The sequence below is a fragment of the Phocoena sinus genome, chromosome 2 (genome assembly GCF_008692025.1).
Source record: "Phocoena sinus isolate mPhoSin1 chromosome 2, mPhoSin1.pri, whole genome shotgun sequence".
Taxonomy (NCBI): domain Eukaryota; kingdom Metazoa; phylum Chordata; class Mammalia; order Artiodactyla; family Phocoenidae; genus Phocoena; species Phocoena sinus.
Window position 1 is genome coordinate 84,249,839 of NC_045764.1, and position 13,682 is coordinate 84,263,520.

General features: G+C 39.2%; 2 protein-coding genes across 4 annotated transcripts in view; one reads left to right on the forward strand and one right to left on the reverse strand.

Annotated features, from left to right (window-relative positions):
- Nucleotides 1-10,363, forward strand: part of USP50 (ubiquitin specific peptidase 50) — a 32,494-nt gene extending 22,131 nt beyond the window's left edge. Inside the window, exon 7 of the mRNA XM_032622781.1 lies at nt 9,283-10,363. Within this exon, the coding sequence (XP_032478672.1) occupies nt 9,283-9,474 (192 nt within the window). The 3' untranslated portion in view covers nt 9,475-10,363. The remainder of the gene's footprint in view (nt 1-9,282) is intronic.
- Nucleotides 10,364-10,481: 118 nt separating this feature from the next.
- Nucleotides 10,482-13,682, reverse strand: part of USP8 (ubiquitin specific peptidase 8) — a 60,528-nt gene continuing 57,327 nt past the window's right edge. For all 3 annotated transcript variants that reach the window (XM_032622778.1, XM_032622779.1, XM_032622780.1), the window contains 2 exons: nt 11,555-11,687; nt 10,482-11,386 (listed from right to left, as the gene is read on the reverse strand). In XM_032622778.1, coding sequence (XP_032478669.1) covers nt 11,201-11,386; nt 11,555-11,687 — 319 coding nt within the window. In that variant the 3' untranslated portion in view covers nt 10,482-11,200. The remainder of the gene's footprint in view (nt 11,387-11,554; nt 11,688-13,682) is intronic.

A 13,682-nucleotide genomic window follows, 5' to 3' on the forward strand; every position in this document is an offset into this window, starting at 1 on the left:
TTGTAGTTCTATTTGTAGTTTTTTAAGGAACCTCCATACTGTTCTCCATAGTGGCTGTACCAATTCACATTCCCGCCAGCAGTGCAGGAGTGTTCCCTTTTCTCCACACCCTCTCCAGCATTTATTGTTTCTAGATTTTTTGATGATGGCCATTCTGACTGGTGTGAGATGATATCTCATTGTAGTTTTGATTTGCATTTCTCTAATGATTAATCATGTTGAGCATTCTTCCATGTGTTTGTTGGCAGTCTGTATATCTTCTTTGGGGAAATGTCTATTTAGAAATATCTTCTGCCCATTTTTGGATTGGGTTGTTTTTTTGTTATTGAGCTGCATGAGCTGCTTATAAATTTTGGAGATTAATCCTTTGTCAGTTGCTTCATTTGCAAATATTTTTTCCCATTCTGAGGGTTGTCTTTTGGTCTTGTTTATGGTTTCCTTTGCTGTGCAAAAGCTTTGAAGTTTCATTAGGTCCCATTGGTTTATTTTTATTTTTATTTTCATTTCTCTAGGAGGTGGGTCAATAAGGATCTTGCTGTGATTTATGTCATAGAGTGTTCTGCCTATGTTTTCCTCTAAGAGTTTGATGGTTTCTGGCCTTACATTTTAGGTCTTTAATCCATTTTGAGCTTATTTTTGTGTATGGTGTGAGGGAGTGATCTAATCTCATACTTTTACATGTACCTGTCCAGCTTTCCCAGCACCACTTATTGAAGAGGCTGTCCTTTCTCCACTGTACATTTGTGCCTCCTTTATCAAAGATAAGGTCACCATATGTACGTGGGTTTATCTCTGGGCTTTCTTTCCTGTTCCATTGATCTATCTTTCCGTTTCTGTGGCAGTACCATACTGTCTTGATTACTGTAGCTTTGTAGTATAGTCTGAAGTAAGGGAGCCTGATACCTCCAGCTCCTTTTTTTGTTCTTAATATTGCTTTGGCTATTCGGGGTCTTTTGTGTTTCCATACAAATTATGAAATTTTTTGTTCTAGTTCTGTGAAAAATGCCAGTGGTAGTTTGATAGGGATTGCATTGAATCTGTAGATTGCTTTGGGTAGTAGAGTCATTTTCACAATGTTGATTCTTCCAATCCAAGAACATGGTATACCTCTCCATCTGTTTGTATCATCTTTAATTTCTTTCATCAGTGTCTTATAGTTTTCTGCATACAGGTCTTTTGTCTCCTTAGGTAGGCTTATTCCTCGCTATTTTATTCTTTTTGTTGCAATGGTCAATGAGAGTGTTTTCTTGATTTCACTTTCAGATTTTTCATCATTAATTTTGTATCCTGCTACTTTACCAAATTCAATGATTAGCTCTAGTAGTTTTCTGGTAGCATCTTTAGGATTTCCTATGTATACTGTCATGTCATCTGCAAACAGTGACAGCTTTACTTCTTCTTTTCCTATTTGGATTCCTTTTATTTCCATTTCTTCTCTGATTGCTGTGGCTAAAACTTCCAAAACTATGTTGAATAAGAGTGGTGAGAGTGGGCAACCTTGTCTTGTTCCTGATCTTAGTGGAAATGCTTTCAGTTTTTCACCATTGAGGATTATGTTGGCTGTGGGTTTGTTATATATGGCCTTTATTATGTTGAGGAAAGTTCCCTCTATGCCTACTTTCTGCAGGGTTTTTATCATAAATGGGTGTTGAATTTTGTTGAAAGCTTTCTCTGCATCTATTGAGATGATCATATGGATTTTCTCCTTCAGTTTGTTAATATGGTGTATCACGTAGATTATGATTTGTGTATACTGAAGAATCCTTGCATTCCTGGAATAAACCACACTTGATTATGGTGTGTGATTCTTTTAATGTGCTGTTGGATTCTGTTTGCTAGTATTTTGTTGAGGATTTTTGCATCTATGTTCATCAGTGATATTGGCCTGTAGTTTTCTTTCTTTGTGACATGCTGGTCTGGTTTTGGTATCAGGGTGATGATGGCCTCGTACAATGAGTTTGGGAGTGTTACTCCCTCTGATATACTTTGGAAGAGTTTGAGAAAGATAGGTGTTAGCTCTTCTCTAAATGTTTGATAGACTTCGCCTTTGAAGCCATCTGGTCCTGGATTTTTGTTTGTTGGAAGATTTTTAATCACAGTTTCAATTTCAGTGCTTGTGATTGGTCTGTTCATATTTTCTATTTCTTCCTGATTCGGTCTTGGCAGGTGGTGCATTTCTAAGAATTTGTCCATTTCTTCCAGGTTGTCCATTTTATTGGCATAGAGTTGCTTGTAGTAATCTCTCACGATCTTTTGTATTTCTGCAGTGTCAGTTGTTACTTCTCCTTTTTCATTTCTAATTCTATTGATTTGAGTCTTCTCCCTTCTTTTCTTGTTGAATCTGGCTAATGGTTTATCAATTTTGTTTATCTTCTCAAAGAACCAGCTTTTAGTTTTATTGATCTTTGCTATCATTTCCTTCATTTATTTTTCATTTATTTCTGATCTGATTTTTATGATTACTTTCCTTCTGCTAACTTTGGGGTTTTTTCGTTCTTCTTTCTCTAATTGCTTTAGGTGCAAGGTTAGGATGTTTATTCGATATGTTTCCTGTTTCTTAAGGTAGGATTGTATTGCTATAAACTTCCCTCTTAGAACTGCTTTTGCTGCATCCCATAGGTTTTGGGTCATCGTGTCTCCATTGTCATTTGTTTCTAGGTGTTTTTTTATTTCCTCTTTGATTTCTTCAGTGATCACTTCGTTATTAAGTAGTGTATTGTTTAGCCTCCATGTGTTTGTATTTTTTACAGAATTTTTCCTGTAATTGATATCTAGTCTCATAGTGTTGTGTTCAGAAAAGATACTTGATACAATTTCAATTTTCTTAAATTTACCAAGCCTTGATTTGTGACCCAAGATATGATCTATCCTGGAGAATGTTCCATGAGCACTTGAGAAAAATGTGTATTCTGTTGTTTTTGGATGGAATGTCATATAAATATCAATTAAGTCCATCTTGTTTAATGTATCATTTAAAGCTTGTGTTTCCTTATTTATTTTCATTTCGGATGATCTGTCCATTGGTGACAGTGGGGTGTTAAAGTCCCCTACTATGAATGTGTTACTGTCGATTTCCCCTTTTATGGCTGTTAGTATTTGCCTTATGTATTGAGGTGCTCCTATTTTGGGTGCATAAATATTTACAATTGTTATGTATTCTTCTTGGATCGATCCCTTGATCATTATGTAGTGTCCTTCTTTGTCTCTTCTAATAGTCTTTATTTTAAAGTCTATTTTGTCTAATATGAGAATTGCTACTCCAGCTTTCTTTTGGTTTCCATTTGCATGGAATATCTTTTTCCGTCCCCTTACTTTCAGTCGGTATGTGTCACTAGGTCTGAAGTGGGTCTCTTGTAGACAGCATATATATGGGTCTTGTTTTTGTATCCATTCAGCCAATGTGTGTCTTTTGTTGGGAGCATTTAGTCCATTTACATTTAAGGTAATTATCGATATGTATGTTCCTATTCCCATTTTCTTAATTGTTTTGGCTTCGTTATTGTAGGTCTTTCCTTCTCTTGTGTTTCTTGCCTAGAGAAGTTCCTTTAGCAGTTGTTGTAAAGCTGGTTTGGTGGTGCTGAACTCTCTCAGTTTGCTTGTCTGTAAAGGTTTTAATTTCTCCATCAAATCTGAATGAGATCCTTGCTGGGTAGAGTAATCTTGGTTGTAGGTTTTTCTCCTTCATCACTTTAAATATGTCCTGCCACTCCCTTCTGGCTTGCAGAGTTTCTGCTGAAAGATCAGCTGTTAACCTTATGGGGATTCCCTTGTGTGTTATTTGTTGTTTTTCCCTTGCTGCTTTTAATATGCTTTCTTTGTATTTAATTTTTGACAGTTTGATTAATATGCGTCTTGGCGTATTTCTCCTTGGATTTATCCTGTATGGGACTCTCTGTGCTTCCTGGACTTGATTAACTATTTCCTTTCCCACATTAGGGAAGTTTTCAAGTATAATCTCTTCAAATATTTTCTCAGTCGCTTTGTTTTTCTCTTCTTCTTCTGGAACCCCTATAATTCGCTTGTTGGTGTGTTTAATGTTGTCCCAGAGGTCTCTGAGACTGTCCTCAGTTCTTTTCGTTCTTTTTTCTTTATTCTGCTCTGCATTAGTTATTTCCACTATTTTATCTTCCAGGTCACTTATCCATTCTTCTGCCTTAGTTATTCTGCTATTGATCCCATCTAGAGTATTTTTAATCTCATTTATTGTGTTGTTCATTGTTGCTTGTTTCATCTTTAGTTCTTCTAGGTCCTTGTTAAATGTTTCTTGCATTTTGTCTGTTCTATTTCCAAGATTTTGGATAATCTTTACTATCATTATTCTGAATTCTTTTTCAGGTAGACTGCATATTTCCTCTTCATTTGTTAGGTCTGGTGGGTTTTTATCTTGCTCCTTCATCTGCTGTGTGTTTTTCTGTCTTCTCATTTTGCTTATCTTACTGTGTTTGGGGTCTCCTTTTTGTAGGCTGCAGGTTCATAGTTCCCGTTGTTTTTGATGTCTGTCCCCAGTGGCTAAGGTCGGTTCAGTGGGTTGTGTAGGCTTCCTGGTGGAGGGGACTAGTGCCTGTGTTGTGGTGGATGAGGCTGGATCTTGTTTTTCTGGTGGGCAGGTCCATGTGTGGTGGTGTGTTTTGGGGTGTTTGTGGACTTATGATTTTAGGCAGCCTCTCTGCTAATGGGTGGAGTTGTGTTCCTGTCTTGCTAGTTGTTTGCCATAGGGTGTCCAGCACTGTAGCTTGCTGGTCATTGAGTGAAGCTGGGTGCTGGTGTTGAGATGGAGATCTCTGGGAGATTTTTGCCGTTTGATATTATGTGGAGCTGGGAGGTCTCTTGTGGACCAGTGTCCTGAAGTTGGCTCTCCCTCCTCAGAAGCACAGCAGTGACTCCTGGCTGCAGCAGCAAGAGTCTTTCATCCACATGGCTCAGAATAAAAGGGAGAAAAAGTAGAAAGAAAGAAAGAAAGAAAGAGAGAGAGAGAGAGAGAGAGAGAGAGATAGAGAGTGTGGGAGGGAGGGCTTGAGTGAGTGAGGGAGGGCGAGAGAGAGAAAAATAAAGAGAGAGAGAGAGAGAGAGAGGGAGGGAGGAAGGAAGGAGGAAAGGAAGGAAAGAAAAAAGAAGATAAAATAAAGTTATTAAAATAAAAGTTTAAGAAAAAAAATTTTTTTTTAAATAAGAAGAAAAAGAGGGCTTCCCTGGTGGCGCAGTGGTTGAGAGTCCGCCTGCCGATGCAGGGGACACGGGTTCGTGCCCCGGTCTGGGAGGATCCCACATGCCGCGGAGCGGCTGGGCCCGTGAGCCATGGCCGCTGAGCCTGCGCGTCCGGAGCCTGTCCTCCGCAACGGGAGAGGCCACAACAGTGAGAGGCCCGCGTAACGCATTAAAAAAAAAAAAAAAAAAAAAAAAAGAAGAAAAAGAAACAGACAGAACCCTAGGACACATGGTGGAAGCAAAGCTATACTGACAAAATCTCACATAGAAGCATACACATACACACTCACAAAAAGAGGAAAAGGGGAAAAAAATCATAAATCTTGCTCTCTAAGTCCACCTCCTCAATTTGGGGTGATTCGTTGTCTATTCATGTATTCCACAGATGCAGGGTACATCAAGTTGATTGTGGAGCTTTAATCCATTGCTTCTGAGGCTGCTGGGAGAGATTTCCCTTACTCTTCTTTGTTTGCACAGTTCCTTGGGCTCAGCTTTGGATTTGGCCCCGCATCTGCGTGTAGGTCGCCGGAGGGCGTCTGTTCTTCGCTGAGACAGGACGAGGTTAAAGGAGCCGCTGATTCGGGGGCTCTGGCTCACTCAGGCCATGGGGGATGGAGGGGTACGGAGTGCGGGGCGAGCCTGCGGCGGCAGAGGCCGGCGTGATGTTGCACCAGCCTGAGGCGCACAGAGCGTTCTCCTGGGGGAGTTGTTCCTGGATCACGGGACCCTGGCAGTGGCGGGCTGCACAGGCTCCCCAGAAGGGGGTTGTGGTTAGTTACCTATGCTCGCACACGGGCTTCTTGGTGGCGGCAGCAGCAGCAGCCTTAGCATCTCATGCCCGTCTCTGGGGTCCGCGCTTTTAGCCTCGGCTTGCGCCCGTCTCTGGAGCTCCTTTAAGCAGCACTATTAATCCCCTCTCCTCGCGCACCAGGAAACAGAGAGGGAAGGAAAAGTCTTTTGCATCTTCGGCAGGTCCAGACTTTTCCCCGGACTCCCTCCCGGCTAGCCGTGGTGCACTAACACCCTGCAGACTGTGTTCACGCCGCCAACCCCAGGCCTCTCTCCTTGCGCTCCCCAGGACTCTCCCTGCGCTCCAGCTGAAGCCTGAGCCTCAGCTCCCAGCCCCCGCCCGCCCCGGCGGGTGAGCAGACAAGCCTCTCGGGCTGGTGAGTGCCGGTCCGCAGCGATCCTCTGTAAGGGAATCTCTTCGCTTTGCCCTCCGCACCCCTGTTGCTGCGCTCTCCTCCACGGCTCTGCATCTTTCTCCCTCCACCACCCACAGTCTCTGCCCGCGAAGGGGCTTCCTAGTGTGTGGGAACCTTTCCTCCTTCACAGCTCCCTCCCACTGGTGCTGGTCCCGTCCCTATTCTTTTGTCTCTGTTTATTCATTTTTCTTTTGCCCTACCCAGGTACGTGGGGGTTTCTTGCCTTTTAGGAGGTCTCAGGTCTTCTGCCAGTGTTCAGTAGGTGTTCTGTAGGAGTTGTTCCACGTGTAGATGTATTTCTGGTGTATCTGTGGGGAGGAAGGTGATCTTCCGCCGTCTTCTCCATGTCCCCTTGGAGTTTTTAATCTTGCTATTTATTGCCCTCTAAACTCTTACTCATGGTGAATTGTTTCCGTGTATGCTCTGTAATACTGAATTGTGAGTTCAGCATCACTGGGTTTTTATATGTGGTTATCCTGTGTAGCCTGAATTAAGGTGCATCAATCAGAAAGTAATTCTTTTTCTTTTGCCAAGCAACCCCAAAATACTTTTCATTCTCACCTTAAATTCACAGGATTCTGAGACACAGTAGTGTAAATTTGAATCCCCAGCCAAAGAGAAGCCAGGTCTGTGGTAACGACTTTCCAGGAATGACTTTTATTCTTTGTACCCAAAGCCTAAGCTAAGCTAAGCACTGGAGGGTGGATTTGTCCCCCCCTAGTTTATTCTTTTATTGAGGGTGCCTCTCTTTAAGAGGTTGTGGCTATGTGTGTGGATTTCAATCCAACTCCTCACCTTGCAGGAACTTAGGACTTTACCTCCAGCCCTTGTGTGACCTTTAAAACCCAAGCACTGTGGTTCCAGGGACCAGAAACTGTCTTTGCTCTCAGGCAGTCACAGCATTAATCACACATCATGCTTATCTTTTATTTCCTCTGTTCGTGGCCCCTGGAGATTACTCTCACTATACAATCTTTAAAGTTAGCCATATATTTCAAAGGGTATTTACCATGTTTTATCCAGCATTCTTTTTTATTTTTTTTGGCTGGTTGAGTCTTCGTTGCTGCGCATGGGCTTTCTCTAGTTATGGTGTGCAGGGGCTACCCTTCGTTGTGGTGCATGGGCTTCTCACTGCGGTGGCTTCTCTTATTGCGGAGTACAGGCTCTAGGTGTGTGGACTCAGTAGCTATGGCTTGTGGGATCTAGAGTGCAGGCTCAGTAGTTGTGGTGTATGGGCTTAGTTGCTCTGCGGCACGTGGGATCTTCCTGGACCAGGGCTCGAACCTGTGTCCCCTGCACTGGCAGGCAGTTTCTTAACCACTGTGCCACCAGGGAAGTCCCTATCGAGCATTCTTCACAGTTTCGTAACTAAGGCTTTCAGGCTAATTGTCTGCCAAAATTACTGAGAATGGAAGTCTAGAATGATGCTTCACCCTACCCTATTCTACTATGTCAATTCTGTTTGTTTACATTGTCATCAAAACAGAACATATTCCAGCCATAATCTGTGTAGTCACTTTAGAATCTTACTTCATCATCTGGATCCACCAGATGTTTTGTTTTCCTCAAATTACATCACAATATTATGGGCACCATTTTATAAATAAGGAATTTTAAGCATATCAGCTTAAGGTCACATGGCCAAGACCAGGACCAGAGTCTGAATCTTTAAAATGTCAGCTTTGGGATATTTCTCTAAGAGTTAACAGGAGATGTGGGGAAGATGAAGGTCTAAGGGAACACTTAATAAGTACCTCCTATGTGCTAGCACTGTAAGAGAGATAGTAGTTGTATAAGACAAGGTCTTATTACCCATTTTAAAAGATAGGGGAATTAAAGCTCAGAAAGGCTAAATAATTTCCTTAAGGTCATTGTGCAGTATTAGAGCTGAATTCATAGAACTGACTAGAAAAATCCATTTTCTTCCCTCTACCCCAGGGGTCAACAAACTTAAAAAGCTAGATAGTAAATATTTTAGGATTTGCAGGCCATGTATTCTATAGTCTCTCTTGTAACCATTCAACTTTAGAGTTGTAGTGTGAAAGCAGCCACTTAAAAACATAAACAAGTGAGCATGGCTGTGATCCCATAAAACTTTATTTAAGGACATTGAAAAATCTGAAGTTCATATAATTTTCACACATCACTAAATATTATTCTTCTGATTTTTTTCAACCATCTAAAAATATAAAATGCATTCTCAGTTCACAGGCCATATAAAAACAGGCAGCAGGCTGGCTTTGACCCATGGGCAAATGGTTTGTCAACCCCTGCTCTATGCCATACCACCTTCTGAGAAGTGAGGTTCTCCAATGCCTTTGTTTCAAACATTGCTTTACTGGGTTAGGGAAGACATGGGAAAAAGAGAATAGAACAGGTTCTTTTTTGGGCCTTGGATGACCAAGGGAGCTGTTGCTGTACAACCTCCTCAAATTGTGTGGTAGCAGTATGCAGTTGTTTTAATGTCTTGTTCCAATGTTAAATGTCTTTTTTCATGTCTATCTTAGACTGTCTTCAAAATTATAAGCTCATTTAGGAAACATGACTATTATTTTAAAATTTCCTTTGATGTTTAATAGTCTATGTATAGTTGGTGCTCAGTAAGTATTAACTGATAAATATTAGAAGATGCCAAATACTATCCTATTTCATTCATAGTCTATTAAATAATCGATGGACCCAATATATAACCATTTCAGTGACATGAAAAATATACCAGTCAGGCTATATGTATGATTTAACATAACGTATGATTTAGCTTTTAATCCAGTATAAGGGACAATTATAAAAATATTTCTTGGCCCTATCGTTTGGGTTCTAATATTTAAAGTATTCAAATGTAAATACTGCGTGACATTCCTTTCTCCCCTAGAACCACTCTGGCGATCTGGATGGTGGCCACTACACTGCTTTCTGCAAAAACTCAGTGACTCACGCCTGGTATAACTTTGATGACACACGAGTCAGAGAGATTCCAGATACTTCAGTTCAAACCGCTACAGCATATCTCCTGTTCTATAGCTGCCAGCCCTTTTCTATACCTATACAAAAACACAAGAGCTAGGAAAATGGTGTTTGTTTCCTGAAAATTGCAAAACTAGCAATTAGAACCTAGTACTTAAGTTTTGCTTTGTCATTAAAACTCTTGCAACTTACTTGCGTCACTGACATTTTTAAGTCTTTCTGGCATGTTACGCAACCTTCACAAGGTAAGTCTATAAAAAGATGGGTCCTGGCCCACTAAAAAAGGCAGCATGAAAATGATGCAATGCTAACGAATGGGGACCTTCAAAGCAATCAGATTATAAGTATTATGTTCAGGTTTCAAAGTACAGTGTTTATTAGTGTGTATTTTTATCATAAACTATCATAATAATTATATATATCCAACAAATTATTTTCCAAAGATACTTCATGGAGCTAAACCAAAATAACTTTTGTTCAAGTGGCTCTGTGAGGTTAGGAATGTGATTTGAAAATATTTAATTGTTCAGATAATTTAGGCAAGAAACTATAATCTCTCAGACTAATTGTAGAACATGAAACGTTGTCAGTTTCACAATTCAGCACCTTCCTTTCATCTTCTTCCTGAGTGTCCACTAATGGTGACATCTTTCAGAAGCACCTTTAGAATCTTGTTTTTATATTTATATATTGACTTTACCTATAACAACTAAGTCCCTGAGGTAAATGATAAATTCTAAGCTCCTCTATCCCTTTTAATACATCACTTTGTAAAGATGTGGTTTATAATGCAGTTCACTTTGCAGTCATGTCTGACTCATCTCTTTTTATCTTAATCCTAAGAATTCTACTACTCTTAATAGAATGAGTCTGGGCATTAAGTTATTTATATTTTACTCTGACTCCCAACTCTGAGAGCATCATAAGTGCTATGTGCAGTTCAGGGTCAAGGTAAAGGATGAGTGGAATCAAGTGATGCAAAGGAATAAGTGTACTAAATTTTAAGTCATTGTAGTGGTATAGAGAGTGTATGTATAAAGTCTGTAATTCTATTGTCCTATGTTTAATAATATAAAATTAAAGACAGAACACTTAAAGGGTTTTAAATTATTTTTCTCAATAAGATTTTAATGTAGGTGTAAATGAAAATTGTCATTTAAAAAATTAAAGAAAAGTTTCCATTTATTTTTTTAGAATAAAGATTTAGTGCACAAATACAGCCCAAAGCCAACAGAAAAATAGCTTTGCCCTGTCATTTCCCTAAGAAAGCACTGCAATTACTCAGAATAGGCCAAAAAGAAAGAAAAAAAAAAAGCAATCCTCTGAGTTCTAGGCTTCACAAAAGGACCACATATTATACTATGTACATCGATTTGATGTGCAATAAATATACACACATACATTCCTGTCTGTTTTACATCATTCTAGAGTATTCTAGAGTATTCTAGAGTATTCATAGATGAAGCTGGGATTTAGAAATGTGAAAAGGCCATAACAGTAAAAACGAAAACAAAGGATACAATGGTTTTTAGACCAGTAGAATAATTATGCTTAGCTAATTATTTTAACTTTGGAGCAAACTAAAAAAGTTGTTTTGAAATAAATGGTACCTGTAAGGAATGCTTACTGCAATACTTGTTAAATGTTCTTGGTCAGTTTTTTGATAATAGCACTGACCTGAAGTATATGGTATAGTAACACAACTCTCACTGTCCTAGAATTCCTTTAAATGGCCAGCTATAGCTATCCAGAATCTTTAAGCATTTCAAGAATTGTGTTGCTCAGCCTGTTTGTTAAAAGATAACTAGCTTATAACCTACTTCTCCTTATGTGGCTACATCAGTTACTCGTGGTCCCAATGACGTATAAAAGAGGATATAAGCTGCTGAAGATTTCACAGAAGAAACGGAAATATCAGAAACTTCATGATCATCAAATTTAAACCACCGCTGTCTTGCTGCATTTTTACAATAGGCAGTGTAGTGGCCTCCATCCAGCCCACCATAGTGATTCTGTGCCAAACAAGACAGAAAATCAAATCAAATTGAATTATTTAAAATATGTCAATAATTTCAAAGACTTATGTTGTTCTTACTTTCCTATGAGGTAAGGAACCACTTGAAACTGGGTTTTTTAGTTTGCTTCGAAAGAAAATGTGTTTAGTTTAATGAGATACTTACCGAAACAGAAAACAAGTTATATTTCCTCAAATTGTTCTTTGGACCAATAACATACTGTGACAAGTCAAGATTTTCTAATGGGAAGTCCACAGATGTCTGTAATTTTTGCTTCCATCTGCCATCATAGGAAAAACTGTAGAGCATAACATTACAGCAATTACACTGACAGACCAAAGACATCAGAATGAACCCTAATTCATTCATTAACAATCCAGATTTTTAGACAAGACCATAAAATCCATTTCAAACACACAATCAGAATTTTAATAGTGGAGGGACCTGTTAAAGACACCTGGTTTCAGACTTCCCTGGTGGTCCAGAGGTTAAGACTCGGCGCTTCCAATGTACGGGGCGTGGGATCGATCCCTGGTTGGGGAACTAAGATCCCACATGCTGCATGGTGCAGCCAAAAAAGAAAAAGAAAAAAGAGAAAAAAAGAAGAAAAAGATAACGTAAGTCCCCTACATACGAATCTTCAAATTGTGAACTTCCAAAGACGTGAATGTGCCCGTGTATGCCAGCTGTTGTACTGTATGTACTACTATACTTTTCAAGGTACTATACTGTAAGATTAAAAATATTTTATTTTATTTTTTTTGTGGTACGCAGGCCTCTCACTGTTGTGGCCTCGCCCGTTGCAGAGCACAGGCTCCGGACGTGCAGGCTCCGCGGCATGTGGGATCTTCCCGGACCGGGGCACGAACCCGTGTCCCCTGCATCGGCAGGCGGACTCAACCACTGCGCCCCCAGGGAAGCCCCGTTTTATTTTTTGTGTTTGTTTTTTATGTATTATTTGTGTGAAAAGTATTATAAACCTATTACAGTACACCTATTACTATATAGTGGAGTTAGTTGGGTACCTAGGCTAACTTTGTTGGACTTACAAATGAATTGGACTTACAAATGCACTCTCAGAACAGAACTCGTTCGTATATAGGGGACTTGCTGTACTTGGTTTCATTTGTTTTACAAATGAAGAAACTGTCGTACACAGATATTAACACATTATTGACCAGAGACGTATTAATACGTCTTTTGTTACCCGAACGTATTGACTGTAGGCATTTCAATATCCATTTACATAACAAATTGCCAGCCGCAGGCGTTAGTTTCTGCAAAAATCCCCCATCAATAATGAGTTAAATGTCTAACCACAGGTCAAACAGCTAGAGTGGTAGAGGTAGGGCCATACCTTGGTCCCTTAATCCCTAGACCAGCTAATAAAGCTATTAGATTAGTCTTCTACAAAGGTAAAAAGTTATGAAAACCCCCATTTATAATGCTAATCACCACAAAAGTACAGAGGAATGACAGAGGAGAGCTGGTCTAGATTTAAGCTTGTACTTTTGGGGACGCTAGAGCTGGTAATTGCAAGCACATAAATTAGTGACTGAAATAATGGCATTCCATTATCCTGACATATTCTGCTTCTTTAAACACCAAAATACTGGTTATTTCAGAATTATTTTTAAAAAAATGAACTCTGAACCATTTATACTTTTAGATATTCTCCAAGAGTAATACACAGCATTAAAAATTTTAACAGAACAAATGTGTAATCATTTATAGAATGTTTATACCTCCACAATCTGCAAGAAGCAGAAAAGGACAACTGATATAAGCTTTTGTTAGAAAATTTACACAAGAGGAATTTGAATATATCAATGTGGAAATTAACATAAATAACTGCCTAAGAATCTCCAATAATATAAGATGAAACAAAAAATTAAAAAGAAATGCTTTCTTTGAAACAAAAATTAGAGCTCTCAATAAACAGATGAAACTTCCTTTTAAAGTTTTTCCAAAAACTGACTTAAAGTTATCACTCCACAGATGGATACCATAAAGACAAAGAATCAGAGCAAAAGACCTGGCACATGTTTTACAACTCTCTCGCCATTATTCTTCTACTGCTATAGGTCCAGATCTTTTTCACTGGCTGGAAAAATATGGGCAAAAATACGTCTGCACTCTACAATGGCATCCTTAATGTTTTATCTTTAAAAATTATACTTTAAAAAAACTCATATATTTCATTTTCAGCACAGTATTTTTTGTTATGTTTACTATATTGTTTGAATGATAAATTTTATCTAATAGTGTGTTAGTTATATTGTATAACATTATT